The sequence below is a fragment of the Lolium perenne genome, chromosome 1 (assembly GCF_019359855.2).
Source record: "Lolium perenne isolate Kyuss_39 chromosome 1, Kyuss_2.0, whole genome shotgun sequence".
Classification (NCBI taxonomy): domain Eukaryota; kingdom Viridiplantae; phylum Streptophyta; class Magnoliopsida; order Poales; family Poaceae; genus Lolium; species Lolium perenne.
Window position 1 is genome coordinate 76,818,848 of NC_067244.2, and position 27,524 is coordinate 76,846,371.

Here is a 27,524-nt window from a genome sequence, read left to right on the forward strand (position 1 = left end):
GTGTAAGCATAACGGGTGTTTCGGACAGCTAGTCCGGGGCCCCGCAGAGCTGGTATCAGAGCCATCCTGACTGTAGGAGACCTTAGTTAGCATGGACGTTAGTTAGGAAACAAGTACTTTGGAAAAAAAACTATTTACAAAACAAATTCTTTGTTTAGTAAACGGAAGAATAGCTTCTAATTTTCCTATGTCTTCAAAACTTCTCATTCTTACCCCGCTCTCCGATTTCCAAATACTTCGAAAGGTTTTTGATTCTACTATCTCATCCTTCTTCCCAATCAACATATTGGACGATGTCCACAACTCAGACTCGGAGACTCAAAGTCGAAGATGGATCAATCCTTCAGGAAGTCTCAAGTATCTCCGACTGCATCTACTGAAGATTGGATGCCGACTTAGCAGTACACATACAGAGAGATTAAGATCATGTCTTTGGTTGTCACCAAAGTCTGTCAAGGATTTGACCTTGCTCCTCTTTGGACTTGCACTTTTGCAGTCGTCAAGGATCAATTCCTCAGTTCTTGACTAGAAATTTTTAGGCCAGTCACAAGAAGTTGTCATCCATGGAACTCTTCAGCAATTACCCCTCCAAATTGAGACTAGAAGATCCTACGCAGTTTTCACCTCCGCCTCAACATCGACAACTCAACATCAAGTCTACTTCGCCACCAACTGCTACACAAATCAATGTTGAAGTCAATATCAGCAAAATGAAGACGTCTGCATCTCTGACCAACCCAAGCCGATAGGATGGATATGACCAACTCAATTGCTTCGATTGAGCTACCCCTGCGTATTAGGTATCCTTGGGTATTTAAAATACCTCGTGTGGTTTTCATGATTGTGGTGTTGTGAATTTGCTGCTTGAGTGCTTATGATTTCTTTTTGTGTATACGCTTGCTCTAGCCTTTCGGCCTAAAAAAAACCCTTTTGTGTGGTTACCCAGTCTAGGAAACCCTCCCTAAGATGTTTTCCTCGCACCCGGTCAAAATTCAGGTAGAAATTCTAACCGTCAGTTTACATAGTTAACGAGAAACTCGAACTCTAACTTGGGTATTAACTAGACGCCAACCTATTTACCATAAATGCCCAACTCCATTACGACATTCAACTCAAGATACCCTGCGACGTCAAGGAAGCAAAAGACAGTGCCTTCAAGATTGACCGCAACTATGTGAGAAGATGAAAAAGCCGCACTAATTTTGTCTAGCCCTAGAGCATTCACACAACCTTCGGTATACCTTCTTAAAAACCACCCTTTGAAGCGCCATCTAACCAGCTGAGTGAGCGATCGTGTCGAAGCCAAGTTATCCTACATGGTGCATCTGGTCTGCGTCAAGTGAAGCGCCTGAAGATTCTTCAACTGAATGCGAAAGATCGATGACTCCTTCAAAAGCGCCTGACAGGACCCCGTGGCTGAAGCTCTGAGTTGTTCCGAACCCACGAGGAAAAATCTTAAGGGTGGAAGACTTTGTCTTCCACTAAAATTTTTTAAGCTAACTATAAAATTTTCGACATTTCCGAAGCACCATTGGGATGCTCTAACTCTCCAAAAATCATGGACCCCTCGAAGATTGTTGGGAAGCTACAAATCTAACACCAACATAAAGAAGTCGACCTCTTCACGAAGCTTTCCCTCGGAGGGAATCTACCGTGTCTTTCAGAAGCTAAAGCTCTGATCTTCCGACAAAGACACGTCTACCGGAAGATGGAGGCTAACTTAAGTCAACCTATAAAACCTCTCTAGCCCTACGCTTAGTAATCTCGGGACGAGATTATTTTAAGGGTGGAAGATCTGTAACACCCCAAGTTTTGCAACCTTGTTTGTTTATCCAAAGTGCAAAAATCAGGGGGAACAAATTTTTTTTTCTAGTGTTGACAGGTTCTAATTGCAATGCTTGTTTAGTCTTGCTTGTTGAGTGATGATTGGTGGTGCTAAATGAGGTAACTCAACCCACATCTTTTAGTATCAAGAAAAACACTCATGCTATGGCGACTCTTGTATCACCTTAATCTCGTCTCTTCAAAAATATTTGTACCTTATGACAAATAACAGATTTTTTTTTGTTTTGTCTTATGACTCAAAATTTTGAATTCAAAAGATATTGCCAAAAACCTTTTATTTTAAATTGGCTATGGTCACCTCAGATCATAGTATCACAAAAAGAGTTTCTAAATTTATTTTGTTCTGAGATAAAGTATTTGCCAAAGGTCTTACCCTTACTTTGTGTACCTTCGAAATTTTATTAAAGCTTTTATATGCAGTTTGGATTGCCTAAAATAAAATGGAATGATCCATATTTTATTTTTACTAAAATCTTGGGTCATTCAACTCTTTCCAAAACTCTCTCCCACTTTCACTAATTTCAAATGAAATTTCTTATTTATTATAAGTTAAGTAAAGGCCATAGACACCCAAAGCTAAATTCTAAGACTAATCGATCTGTGATCAATTATCCATGGCATTATCTTTGTCACTAATACATCCCATCGATCTATCATTTAAGATCATCACTCCATCTAGGCTTAACCTTGGTAGATGATCATTTGTTCAACAAATGAATAGTATCCATTTCATCCATATCTCACCCCGACGCTTGCTTTGCATTCTTGAAATAAAACTAAACTCAGAAGTTAACCCGTGATCTTATGACATCGCCAAATTTCAAAACTTGGATTTTCCCTCCGTTTGGACCTAACCACTTAAAACCTTAAACCTCCCTATTTCTGATTTCCAAAATATTTCTAGTTTTCTTTCCAACTTTCTACAAAACATTTTCTCAAATAAAATAGGGGAATGTTTTGTCATATCAGTTTCATTCAAACGTAACTTCTAGAAATTTTAATCTCTTTATCCTATTTACCAAAATGCATGTTTATGGTACCTATGCCATTCTTTCACGTCTTATACTATTTAATTTTGAGAAATTCTTCTCTGCTAGCTTATGCTATCAGAACCCTTTTTAACCCAAAAATTTGTATCTTATTACTTTTATTTCTTCAACAAGCTATTCGTATTAAAATCCTCAATTTGACCATATCTTATAAAGTGATCCAAACAAATACCTTTGGATATAACTTTAAGTGGAAAGATCTTGATCATCAAAGGCTCCACTCTTAGCCATCTATCAACATCTTGGTTTCATCAAATGCTTATTTGATCCTCTAAATAATTAATTTTCATCTCCATCTCTATCTCATATAAATCAATCAATTTTTTTTCTCTCTTAAACTCCACCAGGAAGCTAATAATCTTTTTCACTATCATCTAGCTAGCATGTATTGCCCGTATCGTTGCCCACCTCGGCAGGCTCAAGGGAGGAGCCGGCCATGTCAAGTTGTCGACCATGGGAATGAGAACCATCTCACTCGTCCCTGCTCTCCTATTTAGTCTCGTCACTTAGCACCCCTGCCTGCACCAGGACCTCTCTTGCATCTCTCTCTCCATCCTTGGACAAAGCATGCAAACATTTTGGCCTGTGCTCTTTTGGTTTGCTCGGGAGGAGGCTGATCACGCCATGCATGTGCATGCAATCCCCGAGTGCATCTCCCACTCACACATCTGGCCAAACAAATGGACACCCAGCACGCCGTCTAGCTAGCATGCCCTGCGCCGTCGCGTAGTCGAACAGCTGGCCGCCTGGCCGGCATGTCACGCCGCGCCCCTGTCACGCCACACCACCGACGCCCGCAAGGCTCCAAACCCTCCGCCACGGCCGGACGGACAGCTGCAGCCGTGCCCTCTCCCCTGCCCGCGCAAGGCGTCGTCTCGCCACTGGCATCTCGTCGAACGCATGGCAGGAGGACGCGACACCTCAGAGCTGGACGCTCCCCTCGCACTCCCGACGCCAGCTCCGCTCCAAACGCCATCCCCAGGTCTCAGACACGTCGCGCCACCGCCTCCCTCTCCCTATCACTTCCTGCCACCCTCTCACCCACGCACGGACAGCCGCAGCCCTGCGCGACCGCACCTTGCCGCTGTCATATCATCGAGCGGCATGCAGGCGGACGCGACCTCTCCCTGCCTTCCGATTCCCTTGTATCCCCGACGGGTGGCATCGCTCCAAGACGATCGCAGCGACGTCGCCTCTCTCGTCCAGTCTAGCCGCGGCCTCGTCGCCCATGACTGACATGCACCGCGTCCACGGTGCACCGCCTCTCGCCTTTATAACTCGACCCAACCGCTGCACGGGTCCCCTGCTGGTCACCCTCATCCTTTCCATCTCTCAGAACTCCCAGAACGCCGAGAGGCCTTTCCCTCCTCTTTCTTCCTCGTTCTCGGTCAGAGAGACGAGTTGTCCGTCCCGGCGTCCGTGCGAGCGACGATCGAGCTGGAGCTCGGCCTCAGCATCCTCTGCCCTCTCTCTGTGTTCTATTCTCGTCTCCCTGGTTGAGTTCGTCCTAAACCTGCCTTTTTTTGTCAGGGGCTGGTCGGCAGGCCGCCGTCGTCGAGCGTGCCCGTGCGGTTCTGTCCGCGGCGTCGCTCTCTCCCTCGACCTCACCGTCGTGCTGGTTCGAGCCTGCACGGCCGTGGCGACCAGGAAGGACTGACGCACGACGCCGCGACCTCCCCCTGGCCACCTCCGTCGCCCCAGGCCCCGGTAGTCGCCGTCGTCGAGGGCGGCCACGCAGCTCCGGCCCGGCGCTAAGCTCTCCTGCGACGTTGCCCACCGCGAGCCCGCCTACGCATACGAGAAGACGATGCCGAGCCTCTCCTTCGCACTCCCGCGTCGTCCTCCTGGCATCCAAGCGCCACGGTGAGCTTCCCGGCTGTTTCCGTCGTCGTTCTGGACCTGGACGTGATTTGCATTGTATGTTTATCAGAACGTGAACTCGCTAGCTGGTTGCACGTTTCTTAAAGCATTCATACCCCTTTAAGTTAGCATGGTAAATCTTAGCCATTAGATCTTAATCTAACGGACCCAAACTCCATCAGTTTAAGTAAGAGAATGACGTACAGGGTCCATAGTCAGGCTTTTAATATTACTTTTTTCCATCTACTCTTCAGACCTGAACTGGGCCATTCCACTATGTCTCGCCCGGACTCGTCGAACAGATCTAGTCTAGTTTTAAATCCACCAAAAATCGTGTAATGCTCCAAATTGAGTGATTTAAATTTATTTGTGTTGATAAACAAATTCCAGATCACCTAGACTAGCATGCATGTGTTTTTCTGCTAGAAATATTTATCAGTATTTAATCTGCTAATATAGTGTTGTTGTAGTATTTAATTAATTGAGATAGATGTGCTTGTTTTTTTTTTGCAGTGGGGTAAATTTTGTGGTAAAGTAAATATTAGTAGATTTGTGTTGGCATAGGTGGTGCATGCAGGAGCTTCCTGGATTTTGTGTTTCTTAGAAAGTTAGATCTAGCCAGTATGGCCGTGTGTGATTTTTAATTTGAAAAATAAAATTATTTTTTGAATCAAAACCAACTCCCGGTGATTAGTATCACATTGGACTTGCTATGTGCCAGAGGGAATATTTTTGTGAACTCTAGATTATTTCTAGGATTTTTTTTTTTGAAAGAAAAACAGATTCCTTTTTAGTATAAAAATTGTGATAATTATTTTATAGCTCAGAAAAATGCCAAACATATTTTGTTGGGTCTCATTTTTTTTGTACCTATCAAGTGGTATGATTGTTTCTATTTGTTTCTAATCCGATACATCTGTGCCTTGGAAATGGTTTCCTTTATTTTCTTCCTTGCTAAATTGTTTAAAATTAATTAAAAACTTATTTTTGAAAACTTCCAATGGATGTGAATTCTTATTGTTATTAGCTTCCAGTAGATATCATATTTGTATTTTTGTGAGAAACAGAAAGATTTAGGTCATTTATTTAGTTCCTAAGCCATTTCTGATTTTATAAAAATCATATCTTTTGTTTTAAAAATCTAAATTTAGTGAATCCAATTTCTGTAGCTTTATAAAGTCAGCTTTACTCTCTGTGATTTTACCAAATTTTTGTGTGCCTTTTTATAGAGTGGTTTGTTAATGTGGTGTTGTTGCTTATTTTACCCATAGGAAAATAGTGTTGTTTATGTTTAAAATGCTTTTAATGAACCTTGGCACCAGACCCCTACTGGTGGTTTGCAAAGGTCATTAGCCACCTTTTATTGTGTAGATTATGATTTGTTATGAGGCAGAGCCTTTTTAGCAAAATAATCATTTTGCCCTAGGTGTTATTATTTGATGTGTTTAGTGTCTCTTATTTAGTGGTTTGTTGTTGTGTGTTGTTACGTGGTTTGATGCTATGCCTAGGTATTGATTGCCTTCTCTTTTATTTTGCGACGTTAGAATGCGAGTACTATCGGAGAAGGAGAGGATCGTGGTGAGGATTTCGAAGAGGAAGGAAGAGCAGAGGTTCGTGGAGAAGAAGTCTAGGAACAAATAGCCAACCAAGGCAAGCCACCTCTTGATGCATCTCTGATCCTATATATCTTACTCTTGCATTATTGCAGGTTTTATAAAGTGCATGTCTTTTTATTTTCATTTCGGTGGTTAGTGCCACCCGGAGTTTTTATTGATCCACCCTTAGGGTGCAGCCCTCGTTGGTACCTACTGATTTCCACCTCCAATAGTGATATGTTGCTTATCACCTTGTCATCCTTGTCGCCATTTTTCGAAGAAGAATTGGACTATAGGTTGGGAGCCCTGGAAAAATATTTGTGAAAATTGTTTTCTAGCAAAGATGTTTTTCTGGAAAACCTTGGAACAGGGTAGCCCTGCCCAAGTGTGGTTTTATGAAAGACAAAAAGGTTTATAAAAGAAATTGTTGGAGGCAAATGGAGCTGATAAGTTGTTTTTGAAAAGCTTTGGTGACTAAGTACCTAACCGGACCTAGCCAGTACAAACACATTACCCTTTAGTGGGATGGGGCGTAGTGTAGTAGTTTGTCTCGCCTTAGTTTGGGTCCTGCAAATGTAAGGGGTAGTCCGAGCATGGACACCTATCGACCGTGGCCTTCCCGACGAACTGGGAACGCCTTTCCGTCTCGGACAGATGGCAGGGGTACAACCTATGAGCTCCCATTGAATAATGCCCTGCAGTTGGTCGCGGCATTCCGGAGGGTCGAGCTAGTCGGGGAATTTGCTACTCCTGGGAAAACGACCCCTCGGACTCCGGTGTTGGGAGGTACAACTCTAGGCGGCATGTCTTAGGCTAAGGCGAGCAGGCGAAAAACTACGATCGGGTACTTGTCGTGGCATATGTTTTTATGCAGGGATGCTGCCCACACGATGAGTATTCGGATCTTGTGGGGAAAGTGTACAACCTCTGCAGAGTGTAAAACTATTCGAATAGCCGTGTCCGCGGTTATGGACGTGGGAATGGAAGCTGCTTGGCATTGAAGGAGTTTTGATTTATAAAAGTGTTTTTCTCAAAAAAGTTGTTTCGGGAAAATGATGTCAATGGGATTGGTTGAAATGTACCTGAGAGGTACGGTGGAAAGTTGAAAAGGTTTTAATGGCCATATAAGATGGCCGGAAAAGAAATTGGGTTGCCCTTACCTATTAGTCTGCAAACAAAATGATTTACAAAAAGGTTTTCAACAAAAATATAGAGATGTCATACTCTCCAGAGGAACCACCTCTCGCTCCTTGTCACCCTAGTATAGTGCATGTTCCTTGCTACTGCCAAATTGCATATCCTTTACTTCTCTCTAAGGTGGTTTGCGGGTACAATTCATAATGTACTCATGGCTTTGTCCCTGGCTATTTACTTGGCCAGACTTGGTGGAATCCAACAGATGAAGAAGGAGTCGACAACGTCTATGCGAGCTAGGAACGCCTTTCCAGTCAGTTGCCTGTAGGGTTATGGCATGACTTGGGCCATGCTAACGCTTTCATCTGAAGTACTTTCGCTGTGTGATTGTTGATCTCCTGCCATTGCGTCTCTTATGTAAGTTTTGGTCATGTGACCTTTTGTAATCCTTTTTATTCGGTACTGTAATGGATGATGTAATTGATACCAGTTCGGTTATGCTTTCACGACACACTGATCATGGGATCGTGAATGTGTATGCATAACGGGTCTTTCGGACAGCTAGTCCGGGGCCCCACAGTGTAGTGCGGCGCAACACCAGGGATTCCGGCGCCAACGTGGAACCGGCACAACACAACCAAAGTACTTTGTCCCAACGTAACAGTGAGGTTGTCAATCTCACCGGCTTGCTGTAACAAAGGATTAGATGTATAGTGTGCATGATGATGTTTGCAGAGAACAGTAGAACGAGTATTGCAGTAGATTGTATTCGATGTAAAAGAATGGACCGGGGTCCACAGTTCACTAGAGGTGTCTCTCCCATAAGAATAAGCATGTTGGGTGAACAAATTACAGTTGGGCAATTGACAAATAAAGAGAGCATGACCATGCACATACATGTTATGATGAGTAGTGTGAGATTTAATTGGGCATTACGACAAAGTACATAGACCGCTATCTAGCATGCATCTATGCCTAAAAAGTCCACCTTCAAGTTATCATCCGAACCCCTTCCAGTATTAAGTTGCAAACAATAGACAATTGCATTAAGTATGGTGCGTAATGTAATCAATAAATATATCCTTAGACATAGCATTGATGTTTTATCCCTAATGGCAACAGCACATCCACAACCTTAGAACTTTCTGTCACTGTCCCAGATTTAATGGAGGCATGAACCCACTATCGAGCATAAATACTCCCTCTTGGAGTTACAAGCAAAAACTTGGCCAGAGCCTCTACTAGCAACGGAGAGCATGCAAGATCATAAACAACACATAGATGATAGATTGATAATCAACATAACATAGCATTTACTATTCATCGGATCCCAACAAACGCAACATGTAGCATTACAGATAGATGATCTTGATCATGTTAGACAGCTCACAAGATCCAACAATGATAGCACAATTAGGAAAAGACGACCATCTAGCTACTGCTATGGACCCATAGTCCAGGGGTGAACTACTCACACATCACTCCGGAGGCGACCATGGCGGTGTAGAGTCCTCCGGGAGATGATTCCCCTCTCCGGCAGGGTGCCGGAGGCGATCTCCTGAATCCCCCGAGATGGGATTGGCGGCGGCGGCGTCTCTGGAAGGTTTTCCGTATCGTGGCTCTCAGTACTGGAACTATTATCGACGAAGGCTTCTTATAGGCGAAGAGGTAGGTTTAGGGGCGACGCGAGGGGCCCACACGCTAGGCCGGCGCGGCCAGGGCCTGGGCCGCGCCGCCCTGTTGTGTGGCCGCCTCGTCGCCCCACTTCGTATCTCCCCCGGTGTTCTGGAAGCTTCGTGGAAAAATAAGATCATGGGCGTTGATTTCGTCCAATTCTGAGAATATTTCCTTACTAGGATTTCTGAAACCAAAAACAGCAGAAAATAGCAACTGGCTCTTCGGCATCTCGTTAATAGGTTAGTGCCGGAAAATGCATAAATATGACATAAAGTATGTATAAAACATGTAGGTATCATCAATAAAGTAGCATGGAACAAAAAAAATTATCGATACGTTGGAGACGTATCAGCATCCCCAAGCTTAGTTCCTACTCGTCCCGAGTAGGTAAACGATAACAAAGATAATTTCTGAAGTGACATGCCATCATAATCTTGATCAATACTATTGTAAGCACATGTAATGAATGCAGCGATCCAAAGCAATGGTAAAGACAATGAGTAAACAACTGAATCATATAGCAAAGACTTTTCATGAATAGTACTTTCAAGACAAGCATCAATAAGTCTTGCATAAGAGTTAACTCATAAAGCAATAAATTCATAGTAAAAGCATTGAAGCAACACAAATGAAGATTAAGTTTCAGCGGTTGCTTTCAACTTGTAACATGTATATCTCATGGATAGTTGTCAACATAAAGTAATATGATGAATACAAATATGTAAGTATGTAAGAATCAATGCACAGTTAACACAAGTGTTTGCTTCTTGAGATGGGAGGAAATAGGTAAACTGACTCAACATAAAAGTAGAAGAAAGGCCCTTCAAAGAGGGAAGCATCGATTGACATAGGCATCCCAAATGGGCCTGCCGAATATAGTACCCGGGGTTTACTGGAGGCCCACTACCCGAAGAATAAGAAGATTCGGGAGCCCAAGATTTATTAAGGAAAGATAGAGTTGTAATAGGAAGTGTTGTTTGTAATCTGGCGGGACGAGTTAGAAACCGTCCCGGACTCTGTAAACTTGTATAGCACGAATCCCTCGGCTCCACCTCCTATATAAAGGGGGAGTCGAGGGACGAAGAATCAATCGAAACTACTGTCAACACAACCCTAATTTTCATAATCGTCGAGTACTTTTCGCCTGAACCTTCGAGATCTACTTGCCCTCTACTTCTAACTAAACCCTAGCCTACAATTCATAGGCATTGACAAGTCGATACCTTGTCAATTGGCGCCGTCTGTGGGAATTAGAGGCGTAAGGAGCTGATCTCGATGGCACGCTCAAGATCTTCGACATCGTCAACCGCAAGCAACACAATGGATCGAGGTAAACAGATCGCTGCTGGTCTTGTCGATTTTGTTCCTCACCCACCCTCCCGTTTGGATGCATATGCGTATCTGGCGGAGCCCATGGAGATGACGTTCGGAAGGTTTCACTTTCGCGTCGAGAAGGAAGGATCGTATCGTGTCGAGATTCCGATTTCGTCGGGATCGTCGGTGGCCGATTCCGATTTTTCAAGCTACGCATCGTCAACCGAGTCAGGAGAAGAAGAAATCTCGGCGACACGCTACATCAGCACCAGAGCAAGAGAGAAACTCGCCAAGATCTTCGACGACATGTCGTTTGAGTCATCCGCGGATTCATATATAAGCGATGGCTCAAGCGATGTCGACAATTACTTCATCGACAAATCTCTCACAGTGGGCAAGGTCTTCATCAATCTCAACGATGATGTCACCAAACCCAACGTAGATCTGAGTACAAAGTATCATCAGATTTACGCCATCGAAGATCAGGAGGAAACATCTGAGGCTTTCGACAGTCTGGGAAATCCATACGTCGATCCCTCCAATCTGCGACAAGGCCTGGGCAACAAATACGTCGGGCCAGAGCCGCGAGATAGAGTTCAACTTTCACAAGCAGCGTGGGACAGAGCTGCGAGAGCCATGAACGGCACAGAACCAATGGCTACCACAGCCACACCAGAAGAATTGCAAGCATATCAATATAGGCTCGCACGAGCTGCCAGGGAATTGGAAAAACAGACAGCTGAGTTGAACAGGAGAAAGGAGGCAGCTTCTGCATCCAGCAGGAGAAGGGCAGATCTAAGTCGACAATCTAGAACTACGGGTGATAGCCATCGGGAGGCGCGGAACAGAGCAAGATCAAGGCTGCAACACATACCCGAAGCAGAAAGAGAACACTTGGTCCAAAACCTCGACATGTCCTTTATGTCGATAGATACAAGAGGAAACATCATCCCTAAGACACCAGAGGCTGGGTATATGGCGACACATGCTTTTATCCTTGCATCCAAACCACCTCCAGGTGATCCAAGGGAAACATTGTACAATATGGCGGTCGCAGGAGTTGGAGCTATGGGGACAGCGTTTGTATCAACGCCTCCCGAAGGAGCGGCAAGGCAAAATAGTCCACGACCCGCAACAGCAACAGCGGCAGTACCTGAAGGGCCAAGTGGAGCAAGAGACATAGCAGCACAAGCAAGAGTCGATAGAGCGCGGCAGAGCAGAAGGGATCATCGGCAATCCCCAGAACTTAACGACGAAGATATGTGTGGCTTACCATGCTTCACAAGGAGAGTCCGAAAAACTCGAGTCCCCTCAGGATTCAAGTTACCCGATAACTTCAAGAAGTTCGACGGCCTTCAAGATCCAGAGGATTGGCTAGTCGACTATCTGGAGACGGTGAAGCTGACAGGAGGAACTAGGGCAACAGCCATGCAAAGCATCCAGGTACACTTGAGTGGAGCCGCACGATCGTGGATAAAGAAACTCGCTCCAGGATCCATCGACAGCTGGGAAAGCTTCGAGGACGTGTTCATCAAGAACTTCAGATCCACATGCAAAAAACCCGCGTCGTTAGAGGAGTTGAGAGCGTGTCGACAAAAGCCAGATGAGTCAATGAGAAAATATATCCAGAGGTGGAATATCATCAAAAACTCGGCAGAAAATATATCTGACGAGAGAGCAATAGATGCGTTTGTCGCAGGAGTCAGGCGTGGAGATTTTGTCGAGGACTTGGGAAGGACCAATCCAAAGACAGTATCCGCGTTAATGGAGATAGCAAATAAATGGGCAGATGGAGAAGACGCTGTCCACAACAAACGACACAGTCGCGTAAGAGGACCGCGGTCGAAACTATCAACCGAGGCGAAGATTTCCTCGGCAGTACCAGAACTACGACGCTCCAGGACAAATTTCGGCAGGTTTTCGGACAAATACAGGAGGAAGCAACAGAGATGATTACCAGAGAAGCAGTGAACAGCGAAGTGACAATAGGGATGATTCTCGCAACAACAGACAAAATAGCGGGCCTAGGTTCCCAAGGCCTTTCATGTCCCCTGAAGAGATGATGAACGGGCCGTGTCAGATGCATTTTTTCATCGACAACAACGGTAAAAGACAGTCAGGGCACTTGCAGAAAGACTGTCGAAATTTCCAAGCAATGCTAAGGCATGCAGAAAACGTTAATGCTCGAGCAGCACAGAGAAATCCTCGAGAACCCAGAAGCGAGGTTCACCTACCACCACCTCCCGCGATTACAGACGACAATCGTCAACAGCTCAGAATAGCGGCAGCACCACCACCACCAACTTACGTTGACCCCAACTCACATGGGGCAGTGTCGATGATTCAGAAGGCAAGACCGTCAAATAGAGCCCAGAAAGTAATTTCACGACAAGTGTTCATGGCAGAGAAAATGCCTCCACCAACTGTCGAATACCTTAATTGGTCAGGGCAAGATATTGGGTTCACCATAGCAGATCATCCGCAACAAGTTCCTCGACCAGGGCAGTCAGCACTTATACTACCAGCAGTTATTGCAGGGTTTGATGTCTCTCGAGTGTTCATAGATGGCGGCAGCAGCTTAAACCTCATGTATGCAGACACATTGAGGAAGATGAACATATCCTTGGCAAACTTGAAACCAACAGACACAAGGTTCCACGGCATCACACCGGAGAAGCCAAATTATCCATTGGGAAAAATCAACCACGACGTTCAGTTTGGAACCCGAGAGAATTATAGAATCGAGAGGCTGGAATTTGAAGTCGTGGATTTTCCGTCGCAGTACCACGCATTGTTAGGACGACCAGCATATGCTAGATTTATGGCAGTACCACATTACACATACCTGTTGTGGAGATTGCCCGGACCGAAGGGACCAATCACAGTCAAAGGAAGTTTTGCCCTAGCCGATAAGTGCGACAAGGATTTTCATCGACTGTCAGAAACTTTCGGGATGCAAGCTGAGTATTTGGCGTCAAAAAGCATGACCGACCACGACGTGCTGCCAGACGTTGGAAGGCCAAATAAGGAGTCTACTTTCAATACAGAGAAAAATTCTAAGGAGGTGCAGATTCACCCGACAGACCCGAAAAAGACGACATCCATTGCAACAAATATGGATATCGCATAGGAAAGCGCGCTCGTCAAGTTCCTCCGTGAGAACTGGAAAATCTTCGCATGGTGTCCAGCTGACATGCCAGGAGTGCCCAGGGAACTTGCCGAGCACCACTTAAACTTGGATCCACTAGCAAAACCAATCAAACAACCTTTGCGGCGTTTTTCGGAACCAAACCGCAAGGCCATGCTATCAGAAATAAATCGACTGGAGGAAGCTGGTTTTATCAGAGAAATATCTACAGAAGCCACATGGGTAGCTAACCCAGTGATGGTGCCGAAGAAACACACGACAGTCCTTCGCATGTGCGTCGACTTTACGTGCCTCAACAAACATTGTCCTAAGGATCACTTTCCCCTCCCAAGGATCGATCAAATCATCGACTCCACGGCAGGCTGTGAACGTCTTTCCTTTTTGGACGCATACTCTGGTTACAACCAGATCAGATTAAAAGAAGATGATGAAGCCAAAACAGCGTTTATTACACCTTACGGCGTGTTCTGCTACAAGACAATGCCCTTTGGTTTAAAAAACGCGGGAGCAACATATCAGAGAATGATGCAGAAGTGTTTAGCGACACAGATCGGGAAAAACGTGCAAGTATACATCGATGATGTCGTTATAACATCAAAAAAGGGGGCAACGCTGATCGAGGATCTCCAAGAAACTTTTGACAACCTCGACAAATTCTGCCTGAAGTTGAACCCGACGAAGTGCTCTTTTGGCGTCCCAGCAGGAGAACTTCTGGGCTTCCTAGTTTCAGCAAGAGGGATCGAAGCAAATCCCGACAAAATACAAGCTATAGTAACAATGAGAAAGCCAACAAAGCTGAAGGAGATACAGCAGCTAACTGGGCGAGTCGCAGCACTGAGCAGATTCGTCGCCAGGCTAGGAGAAAAAGCGCTACCATTTTACGCCCTGATAAAGCAAGGAGATAAATTCCAATGGAATGAAGAAGCCGACAGAGCTTTCGAGGATTTGAAACGCAAAATTTCGACACCACCAATTTTGGTGGCGCCAAAGGAAAAGGAACCTCTCCTGCTGTATATTGCAGCCACACCTCAAGTGGTCAGCACAGTCCTAGTAGTCGAAAGAGAAGAAGAAGGCAAAATCCATGGAGTACAGAGGCCAGTGTACTTCGTGAGCGAAGTTCTGTCGCCCTCAAAACAAAGGTACCCTCAGTACCAGAAGCTAGCATATGGAGTGTTCACGACAGCACGAAAATTGCGCCACTATTTTTCGGCACACCCGATCATAGTGGTCAATGAAGCTCCCTTGTCAAATATACTGAATAACCCAGAAGCTACGGGTCGTGTCTCCCTTTGGGGAATAGAACTTTCCCCTCGGGACATCACGTATGAAAAAAGAAAAGCAATAAAGTCGCAAATACTGCCAGACTTCATCGCAGAGTGGATGGAGTTGCAAAATACAGGACCTCCAGATTTGTCGAGAACCTGGACCATGAACTTTGACGGGTCCAAAAGATTAGAAGGAGCTGGCGCAGGAGTAGTACTCATATCACCTGAAGGCGACAAGTTGAAGTACATCCTTCGGATGACGTTTCTTAACGCATCTAACAACGAAGCAGAATATGAGGCTCTCATACACGGGATGAAGATGGCGAAAGCCTGCGGTGCAACTCGACTAAAAATCTTTGGCGATTCACAGTTGGTGGCACAGCAAGTTATGAACCAATGTGACGCAGTCAATGATAGCATGATGGCATACAAGGAGGTGTACAACGAGCTCGAGAAGTTGTTCGATGGATGCGAAGTAAATCATATTAGCAGATTGAGCAACGACGAAGCCGACGTTCTTGCAAACATCGGGTCGCAGTGCTTGGCAGTACCGCCAGGTGTATTCTGGGAAGAGATAACAGAGAGATCCACCAAGTCGACAAAATCAAAAAAGAAGGAGAAGAAACCCTCGGGGGCTACCATGGAAAAGCAAGAGGACGAAGAAGAAGATCAGGACCTGGTCATGGTGATACAGATACCGTGGATGCAACCATACATATCATACATCCTCAGAAAAGAAATACCCGATGATCCAGTTGAGGCAAGGCGAGTAATTCGACGCTCCAAAGCTTTCACGGTGGTCAAAGGAGAATTGTATAAACGAAGTATTTCAGGCGTCCTGCAAAGGTGCGTTACACCCGAAGAAGGAAGAATAATTCTGAAGGATGTACACGAAGGAATATGTGGCCACCACGCAAGTAGTCGAGCTATCGCAGCCAAGGTTTTTCGGGCAGGATTCTACTGGTTGACAGCAATCGAGGACGCCAAGGACATAGTAAGAACTTGCGACGCATGTCAAAGGTTTGCCGCAAAACCTCATTCTCCAGCAGCAGAGCTAGCACCAATACCATTGTCATGGCCCTTCGCTCAATGGGGACTTGATATGGTGGGCAAGTTACACAAATCCTGGCCAGGAGGAAAGGAGTACATGCTAGTAGCTGTCGATAAATTTACAAAGTGGATAGAAGCGAAGCCGATAAATTCACCAGATGGAGCATCCGCAGTAAAATTCGTAAAAGGCCTCGTCTTCAGATTTGGAGTGCCCCACAGCATCGTCACAGACAACGGCAGTAACTTCACATCCCATGAATTCAAAGATTATTGCGAAGAGGTGGGTATCAAGTTGAACTTTGCGTCAGTTGCACATCCTCAAACCAATGGGCAAGTCGAGAAAGCCAATGGTATCATTTGCAATGGCATCAAGAAGCGCTTGTTAGGACCACTGGAAAAAGCTCGACATACCTGGCCAGAAGAACTACCAAGCGTGTTGTGGAGCATTCGAACAACACCAAACACAGCAACACAGGAAACTCCGTTTTTTCTGGTTCATGGAGCAGAGGCAGTACTACCAATCGAGATAGAGCACAACTCTCCACGTATCGCCGAATATGATGAAGAAACGTCGAGAAGAGCGCTAGAAGATGACGTCGACGCACTTGATGAAGCTCGAGATGAAGTATTATCTCGGGTAACCAAATATCAGCAGGACTTGAAAAATTACCATAGTCGACGATTGCGGCCAAGATCTTTTCAGGAGGGAGACCTAGTCCTTCGGCTAACGCAAAAAAGTCATGAAAAACTTGAGTCACCGTGGCTTGGCCCTTACATCGTCACGGAAGTAATCGGAGGAGGAGCATACAGGATAAAGGACAAGAAGACAGGGGTGGAGGAGCCAAACCCCTGGAACGTGGCGCAACTTAGGCGGTTCTACGCCTAGAGTCGAAATATAGTCCTTGTAAAACTTCAATGTACTGAAACGCCCGCGAGTTTTCAGACGCACTCTTTTCCTTTTTCGGGGCACCGAGTGGGGCCGGAGAAGGTTTTTAATGAGGCGGGCTCGCGGTGCTGCAATATAATAAAGATAGTGACAATATAACTTTTCTTCTTTATCGACATGACCAAAGTCTTCGCTCCGACGAATTTCAATATAGTTCATCGACAAAAGAAAAACCTTGCCTTGGTATTCAGATATCTCGTGAGTCAATACAAAACAGTACTCAATAAAAAGCTCGGGGGCTCATATTCGCCTTAAATATATACATGCCTTGGTTCAAAACCTCGCAAATATACAAATATAGTAAAGAGACACCGAAATACTCGGGGGCTAGACAAACAGAGAAATATAATGATTGCTTTACAATATAGTCATGGATCACAAAGAAGAAATGTCTACAAGAAGAAAATAACTAGTCTTGATTCAATATGTCATCAAGAGTAATTCTGTTTTCTTCAGGAGCAGCGCCAAGAAAATCAGCATAATGGCCATCGGCAAAAAAGTCGGCATCCATCCGAAGCAGATCCTCAATCATTTCTTCGGCTATAGGCGTAACCTTCGTGTTAATCCTGTCAACACCAACTCTCCGACGTTTTACCTTCTGGTGAACCTTCTCGACAACCTGGGTAAGGTCAAGCTTCGAGTGGCAGATCTGGAGCATGATAAGAGCAAATCTGGCGCCAGCTACTAATTGAGCTTTGACAAAATCATGGATACTGCGAGCATCCTTGAACCTTTCCATCAATTCAGGAAGAGTTTTTGGTTGGACGTTCCGAGGAAACATGGAGTTGTAAACCATGGACAAGGTCTTGGTACAGAAGTCAAGGAAATCGCGAGTTTGAGAGGCGCGATCTTGAAATCTGACAATTTGGCGGGTCCTCTCTGGGGTAGCCCAAAACAACGAACCATGGTCCAGGGAAAGATTAACAAGGAGGGTTGTCCTAGCATTTACCCTCTCTTCCTCGGCAGCAGCATCAACAAAGGCACCTATCAAAACAAAGAAGTGGAAACCTCTAAGAAACAATAGCATGAAGATAAAGAATATCAGCGGACGAAACAGGCATACCCGACATATCTGCACTGGCTTCATTCATTAATTCGAGCATGAAATTTTCTCGAGTAGTTGCCTTTTCAGCCTCGGAAGCAGCAATTTCCTTAGCAGCCACGGCTTCGTGAGCTTGTTGAAGAGCAATTTTTTCGGCTTCAGATGACTTACGAGATTGCTCCATCATCACAAGTGTTTGCTTCTTCGCATACCGAAGTTGCTGAAGTTCATCCAGTTCTTGCGACAAGGTATCGTCGACAGTGCGGTATCGGCAAAAGCTCTCCTCGCACGAGAAGAAGGCGATACATTGGAAGGAGCGGAAGTTGGAGTATAGTTATCAAATATCAACTGAAATTTAGACAAGACAACATCAAATGACAGATAGAGTTTTTCATTAATTTCTTGGAATCATTACAAGGGCACTACAGTAGAGCTAAAGAAATGAGTGTCGCCAAAACAACTACTTTGGCAACAAAAGCAAAAGAAACTAAAAAGAAACAAGGAGGCATGCAACTAGACCTCCGGCCTCGAGGAGCTAGGAGTCGAAGCCGGCTTGATCCCCAGATACGCCAAGATCTTCTTAGTGTTGGGCTTGGCTGCCTTGATCAGCGACCTCCATCTCGAATGCTCTATCCGGCTGGTGTCGCCAACCTTCATCCAATCAAGCGTCCGTTGGCTGTCGCAACCAGGGCAACAAGACTCTCGACAAAGAACCTTCATATTCTCCGACGCATTTTCAATCCCAGGTCTTCCGACGAATTGAAAAGCTTGGCAAGGGCAAGGAAAGTCGAAGGTTCCTCTTTCTTCGGGAAGAAGTAGGGGAACAACGCCGACAAACTTGCACTGGCATTGGCCACGCCTTCACGAATTTCGCGCCCATGGAACTCCGTAAGAGAAAGTGCATCAAGGAGAGGGTCATTGACGGGATTCTCCAGATCAAAATCTTGGTTTGTTTGGGCTGCCACACGAGACAAACCATTAGTCAAAACCAAGAAACAGGAAGTACAATAGAAGGGGTTGATGATATTACTCAGCGTACGTCGACTTTGCGACTTCAGACGCTTGATGATCTCTTGTTCACGCACAGTTTGTGCAGTTTTCTGCTCATCTAAGGCAGATTCGGCATCTTTGAGCCTTCTCTGCAGCTCCTCGACACTAGCAGCTTTCACCTTGGCTTCATCAACCTCGGCCTTGGCTTTGCTAGCAGCAAGTTCAGCTTTCTTGCGAGCCGCCTCACTTTGCTCGAGTTTTTGAGCAAGTGCGTCGACACGTTCGTTGGCCTATGAAAGTTTTTCTGTCGAGATATGAAAAAGAAAGAAAAGAAAGATCAAAAAATAGCGACAAGCAACAGGAATAGAAAGTCAAAGAAAAATAGCAAGTATAAAAGTCGTTACCTTCGGCTCTGGCGGCATATTCACGGTACCCAACAAATTGGGACCCGATCCGAAGAAGCTCTTTGATCATTGGCTGTTCAAAGGTAAGTACATCAAAAGAAACGTCGGCATGAAAAAGAGAAAAGGTGTGAAAAAACAAAATAAGGAAAATATAGATGCCGACAAACTTACATCATCTAAGAGCAGAGTCGACGAACTGCCCAACTGAGGGGCAGGATCAACAATCTTTTCAACCCGTGCCCTTTTTGGTGAAGGGGCACGGGGGCTCGAAGGAGGAGTAGATGTATCAACATTTTGTTGAGGAGGCGACGATTCCTCCCCTTCAACTGGTTTTTCTGAAATAACTAAAGTATGTGACGTGCTCGTTCGAGCAGCCACATCTAAAGTTGGTGTTTCTTCATCATCACTGTGACAAAATAGTGGCAGCATAAAAAGCAAGGCAAAATAAAATTCTTCAAATAGAAAAGGAAAAGAGCAAGGAACCTACGAGCTGATGATACTCTCGATGTATGGATCATAAGCTGCTTTTCGAGGTAAAGGAGCAGTTTCTTCGGGTTTCGAGGTCCCGGAATCTTCGGCATTGCTCCTTTTCCTTTTGCTCTTCGGAGAAACAGCAGGAGGAGGAGATTGTGCTGATGTTGTACCTTCAGAGGCAGCATCCTTCTCAGTAGATCCCGCAGATTTTCGAGAATCTGCGGGTTCATTAACAAAAGAGGGGGTCTCCTGGTTGTCATCATCGACAACGGCTCTTTCTTCGACCTCTCCATCCTCAGGAAGAGGAGGAAGGGAAGCCATAGTAGGATGATTCTACAAGGAAATAGTGACAAAAGAGAATAAGTGAGATACCACTGCAATAAGATACAAGGAACAGTTCAGAACAAGATAGAAATTCGAGAAGATAAAATACCTCGGGAAGAGGATTGGAAGCACTGTATGGTTCCACTCGACAGGAGGAGGGAATAGGATCCTTCTTGCCTAATCGAGAAATTCTTCGAACCAATTTTTCCAGGTCCTTTACAGAAAGATCACTGGAAACTCTGTTGGCGTCATTTTCACCAGAATACGTCCAAAGGGGATTTTTGCGAGCCTGAAGAGGCTGCACTCTAATCCTAAGGAAGTAGGCAGTAATTTGAACACCAGATAGCTCTTTGCCTCGAGTGTTTTGAAGATGATGGATACGAGCCATGAGCGCCTCTGTCGCCTTTTTCTCTTCTTCAGAAGCTTCGGCATCCCAGGAACGGCGACGCTGAATCCTGGCACTTCCGTCAAAAGGAACTATGTTGTGCTCCACAGAATTGGCGCTTTCTTCGTGAATGTAGAGCCACTTTTTGCGCCATCCTTGGACAGAGTCAGGAAATTTGACGTCGAAATAGTCGACATCAGTACGAACACAGATTACAACACCACCTATGTTATAAGTGACGTTGTGGGAGCCATTGCGGCGGAGGCAGAAAATTCGTTTCCAAAGAATCCAATTAGGAGTGATTCCAAGGAAGCACTCACAAAGCGTGATGAAAATAGAAATGTGAAGGATGGAATTGGGAGTCAACTGGTGTAGTTGAATCCCATAAATGAAAAGAAGGCCGCGGAGGAAATCATGGATTGGGGTCGAAAGGCCGCGGATTAGATGATCAACAAAACTAACCCGGTACTCCATTGGAGGCTTGGGGTAGCTTTCTTCGCTGGGGAAGCGGATGGCGTCCTCCTTCTTCATGAGGCCAAGCCTCTTCAGCATGTTGGTGTCTTGGTTGGAGATTTTGGATCTCTCCCACTCAAGATCCTCGGCAGCCATCTTGGATTCCGGAGTGCTGTGGCGAGTGAGTCGCGTGCGCGGTGGCATCAACGGCAATGGGCAGAGTAAGGTCTGTGAGTGCGGAAGCTTGGAGAGATTCGGGCGCAGGAGAAGTTTTGCGAAGGGGAACAGATGAGCGGCGCAAGCGAGGGGATGAACGGAGGTTGAAGAAAGGTTTATATAAGAATCGGGTGAAGCAGCGTGCCGTTGGATGGAGAAATCGTGTGGTGAGAATAGATCTTCTAGAAACAAGGGTAAAAAGGTATTTTTACTGAGATAGGCGTTACCGTACGTGCGCCAGAAAAAGTGGAGGACGTGTGTCCCCCACTTGCACGACGTGTCAACGTGGTGGGAGCAATGGACCCACAGGGCAGAAAAATCACGACTACTCGTCAAGGATGAAGTAAATTTGATTAAGGGAAGAATGTCGACAAGAAAAATAAAAAGAAGAATGGCGACAGCAAGAATTATTCAATACTTCGGGAGCTTTTGATCAAAAACAAGTTTCTGCCCAAACGCTCGGGGGCTACTTTGAAGAAATAGAAAATTTCGAGTGTGACAATATAGAAATGGCGAGAGCCTATGATCAAATACAAGCATTTGTTCATAGCCTCGGGGGCTATTCCCATCGGGAGCGCTGGTCGCGCACCCGAGAGATAAAAAAAAAAAAAAAAAAAAAAAAAAAGAGAAAGAAGAAAGATATCATATTGGGAAGTAATGGCAATATAGTGACAAGGTGGACTAAAATGTTGAGCCTACAACCAAGCACAAGTTCTTGGTTGTAGCCTCGGGGGATACTCCCATCGGGAACGCTGTTCGCGTGCCCGATGAAATTATCAAATAAAAGTAGAAAAGTAAGAGAGTATATTTCGAGTTATAATTAACTCTACATATACTCCCATCGGGAGAGCAATATAAGTCATACTTGACTCGATAAAATGTGCCATTCCAACAGCCGGAAAAGCACTCGACAATATATTCTCAGAACGCCGAAGTTGCGATTAATTTCTGAATGCCGCAAATTTGCGAAGGTAAGACCCCAGATCCGTTCTGCTGGGCGTGGCATCGCCAAAGACTGCGCTCTGCTACTTTTTTCCGTATCAACAGATACGAAGAAAAATCCTAACGGACGCGTTAGGTACCCGATAAACTTGACTGGGACTCGACAGAATGGTAAGACCTTAAGCGGCACCTGTCGACGTTTACACCAGTATACCGAGATCATGTCCAGGGACGTGATTTTGAAGTAGGTTTTTGCGGATTGCCACTAGAGCAGTTAACTAGTACCTGATCCGTCAGATGAACTAGCCCCAACTACCAGTATCCCTGTACAATATAGAATTTTATGTGAAGAAATATAAAAAGTTAAAGCTTTCGAGTAAAAAATAAACAATGGAGATTTTCCCTGACTCTATGATTCAAGCAAAATCTCGGGGGCTACTGACATAGGCATCCCAAATGGGCCTGCCGAATATAGTACCCGGGGTTTACTGGAGGCCCACTACCCGAAGAATAAGAAGATTCGGGAGCCCAAGATTTATTAAGGAAAGATAGAGTTGTAATAGGAAGTGTTGTTTGTAATCTGGCGGGACGAGTTAGAAACCGTCCCGGACTCTGTAAACTTGTATAGCACGAATCCCTCGGCTCCACCTCCTATATAAAGGGGGAGTCGAGGGACGAAGAATCAATCGAAACTACTGTCAACACAACCCTAATTTTCATAATCGTCGAGTACTTTTCGCCTGAACCTTCGAGATCTACTTGCCCTCTACTTCTAACTAAACCCTAGCCTACAATTCATAGGCATTGACAAGTCGATACCTTGTCATCGATTGCTATATTTGTGCTAGAGATTTTATTTTGAAAACAAGAAACAATTTTGTCAACGGTAGTAATAAAGCATATGTGTTATGTAAATTATATCCTACAAGTTGCAAGCCTCATGCATAGTATACCAATAGTGCCCGCACCTTATCCTAATTAGCTCGGATTACCTGGATTATCACCGCAATACATATGTTTTAACCAAGTATCACAAAGGGGTACCTCTATGCCGCCTGTACAAAGGTCTAAGGAGAAAGCTCGCATTGGATTTCTCGCTTTTGATTATTCTCAACTTAGACATCCATACCGGGACAACATAGACAACAGATAATGGACTCATCTTTAATGCTTAAGCATTCAACAATAATTAATATTCTCATAAGAGATTGAGGATTGTTGTCCAAAAATGAAACTTCCACCATGGATCATGGCTTTAGTTAGCGGCGCAATGTTCTTCTCTAACAATATGCATGCTCAAACCATTCAACTCAAGGTAAATCGCCCTTACTTCAGACAAGACGAACATGCATAGCAACTCACATGATATTGTTGACTGCCAAAACCCACCGGCGGGCAGCGGCCTGTCAACACAGGTAGAGCCGGGAAGAGCCTAGAGCTGCGGCTGGCTGAGACCCCTCCGAGCGACGGCCCGCAATGCTCTTCTGGTCACACGCGGCGATGCGAAGTGCAAGGGCGTGCCACCTGACCTATACCTGGTCAGGAAGGTGATGGGGATGCCTCGCTTAGTTCCTGCATGGCATACACGTAAACATTAAATAAGAGCCTCGATCGGCTCTCAGGTTATCCTGTGAATCGGCTCAAAGAGCCGATCCACCCATGATTCGTACGGGGTGCACGAATACTTGGTGATCCTGCTTGATCAAGATAAAGCTAATGAGATCTACGACGATTTAGGGTTTTCACCGCATAATCGGATCATCCTACTCCAGGTTGGGCCTCGCGGCCACGCACGGTGCTCGTAAGCCGATCCTAAACAAGGCCAAAAAACCAACATGGCGTTGATCCTCGGAACATCCTGTTTAGGACTTGCGAACGCCACCCTACGTGCCGCTGGATCCTCCCCCCCTTTGTAAGGCCTAACTATTGCAGATATTAAACTAATCCTTGCAGAGCAAGGAGCAATCGTAACGGATCAGATCTACTAAATAATGAACAAGCAGGGTGCCGCCCCCACACCTGAGATAGGTGTGAGGGCGGCTAGACATGCAAGGGTTGCACTACGTAAGCATGTTATACGGAGAACTATGCTAACCCTAACACATCTATGATAACTACGTTGCCCGCCATCAAAGACGCTTCAGTACGAGCAACGCATGAACAACGTGGAGCTTGTGCTGCCTAGATCGCAAGATGCGATCTAAGCAGCATGTCGCTTACCTGATTGAAACCCTCGAGACGAAGGAGTTGGCGATGCGCCGAGATTGGTTTGTTTTGGGGTGAACGTTGTGTTGTTGTTTATTCCATAAACCTTAGATACATATTTATAGTCCAGGGGACTTTCTAATTCAGACGTGCAACTAACCGTGCACGAGTAAAACTCTAACTTCTAACTTAAGATACGATCTAATAAATTACAGATAAATGGGCAATCTAGCCCAACTTCGCATATAAGGCCGATCTTCGTATTCTCTCCATACATAACCTTCAAGCTTATCTTGATCGTGGCCCACCTCCAACTTGGTCGAATTCTGGTGATAACACATGCCCCCCTGGTTTTGGAATTGGTAATTCCAAAATCATTATCTTTCGTCGGGTCATGTCGTAGCAGAGCAGAACCATTGCAGCATTTTTCGTCAGGAAGGTCCTGACTTCTCAACTGTTCCGCGTGATTTGACCGTTGTCTTTGGGCGCTGCCTCCTCGAAAACTGCTGTGGCATTGAATTTTTTCACCATAGCCCCCTTTTATTTAATCGCTCACGAGCAGTTCGCCACTTCATCATCCTGCTCGCCTCGGCCATCGGCACCAAAAACCTCTCTTCTCCCTCAGCCATGTCGTCTTCTTCCTCGTCTTCCGTCTCTCCAATCCTCTTCCTCAAGCGAGTTGGTCCCAGAGCACGACAAGATGGAGGCGTACAACCGCCGGGCTCCCAAACATTGGGACAAGCAGGAGTGGGACTTCGACTTCGTGCCGGAGGGTGAGGACCTCGTCTGGTCAGATGGGGCCATGCCCCTAACAGACGGGGAAGATGACCTACGGTACCTGGTTGACGGAGCAATGGAGAGCGGCGACGACGACCCTCCCTTTCGGGGTAAATTCACATCTGTCACCAAAAGAGAAGAAGAGGATGTCGAAGACGAAGACATCTCCTCTGACATGAAGAAGGGACAGGAGGACGACACCTCCTCCGACGAACCGCCGGCGAAACGCATCCGGGGCTGGGCTTGGTCAGACGAGGACGATGATGATGATGAGGAAGAAGCCTCCGCTGAAGGTTACAGTAGCAGCACCGAGGGATTCGTCGACAGCAGCAATGAAGGCAGCTACCTCAGCGACGGCGAAGACGGCAACAGTCCTTAGAATAGGGACCTACTAGCATAAGATTAGCAGTAGCAATCTGTCCCCTTTGCTGAACAATCGGCTCCTCTTTATAAGAAATCTCATTATTAATGAAAAATTTCTTTTGATTTTTCCAATGTTCTTTATGTCGACTCAGCCGATTTTCCTCATCTGACCTTGATGGTTGCTAACCAATGCTTAATGACCAGCGAGACAAGCTAATTCAATCATCCTTCCAAGTTAACTTCCAAGTTAGCTAGCCCTGCCGACGACAATAGCTCTGGGTGCAGCCGAATTAGCTTGTCAATTCGGTCAATGCTCGATGAGCCGATGGCAACGCATCGGTCTCTCACAATAAATTTCAAGATAGATCCATCCGGACTCAAACTCCCGGTCAAACAGGGCCAAGCCATAACCATATTAAACTTAGCGGCCAAAACTCCTGAAATAATGCCCAGCCTCCTCATTAACCATAAATTTCAGACATTCTTCCGCCGCATCCTTCTCTTCCAGATCCTCTTTGCCTTCAGGAGAGTCCTAGGACTATTGCTGGATCAATTCAAACGCCGAAGCTGCCACTTCTGCAGAACAGGCATTACTTGTCCACAAATTCCCTCGTGATGGTATGCAGTGACGTTTTACAATCCTGCTCTGTTTTCTTACAGCAACCATTTCTCGAAGTCAAATCGAGATGCAGAGCTAACCGATTTCAGCAAAATCGGCTTCTTATAGCAAAGGACCTTTCGGGGCAAGCTGCCCCCCGAGCCTCGGTCGGGGCGAGAATAGCAGTGAGCCGACCAAGTCGGCCATCCTCGGTCTCCAACTCGTGATGCAGTATCCGCCGATTCCAACAAAATCGGTTCTTCAGAGTGAAGCAATTTCCATGCGAGCTGCCCCCCGAGCTTCTCCAGCTTACATCTTGTGCCTGGCTGATCAGATCGGCTCGTCATCTTTGGCAGGCCGAAGTAACTTCTGGCGAGGATGCCTTTGAATTTCTGATGCCCTCCAAAACTCCGGACGTAACAACCCCTGGAAGTGACAAATACCAAGTCACGGCCTTGGCCAAGCCTTAGGCAAAAAACGTTACAGCCGATTGCTTCGTCATCGGCTGTTCTCCTGGTCCTAGAAGAGATATGCTCCCTTCGTTAGGCTCATCCTTACCCTAACTTGCTCTCGTCGTTGGTCAGGGTCATGACCCTCAAACTGCCCCGGCCGATACTGCAGGCACGAATACTCGCAAAGAGAACCCGGAGATCCTTTGAAGAGAAGATCCACTTCCTGCTCCATTGATCCTCTAATTATCACAGTCATACTTCTTGAGTCGATGGCCATGCATCGGCTTTTCGGTAAAAAAAAAGTTTTTACCGGCCGATTTTCCTCTAATCGGCCCCTAGTGTTTCATTGTACACATGTTTGCTGCACATGCTCATCTGACTATATGCCCCCCGAGCCGAATCTGCGGTGTGTGCGGATGTCGGCTTTATGATTAGCTAGGGCCTTTGCACTTGCACGTCGGCTCCGCAAGGATTCGTGCTGGCTTTCACCCGCCGATGTAGCCGCTGCCCAGTAGATCGATATTGAGCACAAGCAGAACATGTGGTAAAGATAACTCTGGCCGATTGCTGGAATCGGCCTCCATATCGATTGAAGCGCTGACTGAAGGTTCTGTAACGTCCCTTCATAGACTTTTGGGGCCGATCACAAGGATCAGCCTCATCGCGTTTGCTCATCGCTTTGCCTCAGCTACATGGTCAGTGCCGGTGGATAAAACCAGCTTAACTCTTCCCTTCGTCACGTCGATGCGCTCGCGATCGTCCAAATTGATACGAGAGGGGTTCTTGGCCTGCTGCTTCCCATGCGTTCATGCCAGCCGTTGAAATTTCGGCTGAGTCATCGGCCTGGACGACCTCTACCTCATCTCCATCCCATTGTATTATGCATTGGTGCATCGTGGAGGGAATGCAGCAGTTGGCATGGATCCAATCTCTCCCTAGCAGAACAGCATAAGTGCTCGTGCTATCGACGATGAAGAACATTGTAGGGATAGTTTTCCTTCCTACGGTCAGATCCA

The 27,524-nt window shown here is 45.8% G+C and overlaps 1 protein-coding gene across 3 annotated transcripts in view; it reads left to right on the forward strand.

Moving 5' to 3' along the window:
- Window positions 1-4,178: 4,178 nt before the first annotated feature.
- Window positions 4,179-27,524, forward strand: part of LOC127293758 (protein ALP1-like) — a 33,912-nt gene continuing 10,566 nt past the window's right edge. For 2 of the 3 annotated variants that reach the window (XM_051323433.1, XM_051323442.2), the window contains exon 1: window positions 4,179-4,757. In XM_051323433.1, coding sequence (XP_051179393.1) covers window positions 4,702-4,757 — 56 coding nt within the window. In that variant the 5' untranslated portion in view covers window positions 4,179-4,701. The remainder of the gene's footprint in view (window positions 4,758-27,524) is intronic. The other variant, XM_051323418.2, reaches the window with a different exon arrangement.